The sequence below is a fragment of the Phalaenopsis equestris genome, unplaced genomic scaffold, assembly GCF_001263595.1.
Source record: "Phalaenopsis equestris unplaced genomic scaffold, ASM126359v1 Scaffold190926, whole genome shotgun sequence".
NCBI lineage: Eukaryota > Viridiplantae > Streptophyta > Magnoliopsida > Asparagales > Orchidaceae > Phalaenopsis > Phalaenopsis equestris.
In genome coordinates, this window is record NW_018210875.1 from 1 (window position 1) to 862 (window position 862).

The 862-nt window shown below is 37.5% G+C and overlaps 1 protein-coding gene across 1 annotated transcript; it reads left to right on the forward strand.

Annotated features, from left to right (window-relative positions):
* Positions 1-253: 253 nt before the first annotated feature.
* On the forward strand, positions 254-862 carry LOC110034593 (phospholipase D alpha 1-like; the record flags this gene model as incomplete). The annotated part of the gene is given in 1 exon segment (XM_020738842.1): positions 254-862. A coding segment is annotated over 1 exon segment (609 nt), but the record flags the coding sequence as incomplete, so codon positions are not given.

Consider the following 862-nt stretch of genomic DNA (forward strand, 5'->3'; position numbering starts at 1 on the left):
TATATATATATATATAAACCGGTGGAGATAAAATTATTTTTATTAAAATTTAATTATTTAGTAAATATTTGAAAATTGATGATCATCAAATTATAGAAAAATTAAAAGGGACATTTTCATATATAACAATCGTTTCATATTTGTATACAAAACATTCAAATATTGAATATCGAATAAAAATAATATTTCCATTAATTTTTAAAAATGAATATTTTTTTCATGCATAAACTTAAAAAATTAAATTATTATATAGTCAAATTCAAAGTTTAAATATGAGACATATAACTTCATAAGAATCGTGTTCTACTTCTGTAAATTCACCAAAATTTTATTTACTCTGCGAAATAGCAACATCTGTTGGCAGGTCTTTCGCTCCATTGATGGCGGCGCTGCCCACGGTTTCCCAGACTCGCCGGAGGAAGCGGCGGCGATGGGCCTCATAACAGGCAAGGACAACGTAGTTGATCGCAGCATCCAAGACGCCTACATAATCGCCATAAGACGTGCAAAGAACTTCATCTACATCGAGAACCAATACTTCCTGGGAAGCTCTTACGCATGGAGAGAGGATAAAGACATCAAAGTGGAAGACATTGGAGCGCTCCACCTGATTCCCAAGGAACTATCATTAAAAATCGTTAGCAAAATAGAGGCCGGGGAGAGATTCGCAGTTTATGTGGTGGTGCCGATGTGGCCGGAAGGGGTGCCGGAGAGTGGATCGGTTCAGGCGATCTTGGACTGGCAAAGAAGGACAATTGAGATGATGTATGATGATGTGGCAGCCGCATTAAGAGCTAAGGGTTTTTCTGATCAGGTAAGCCCTAGAGACTACCTCAATTTCTTCTGTTTGGGGAATCGAGAG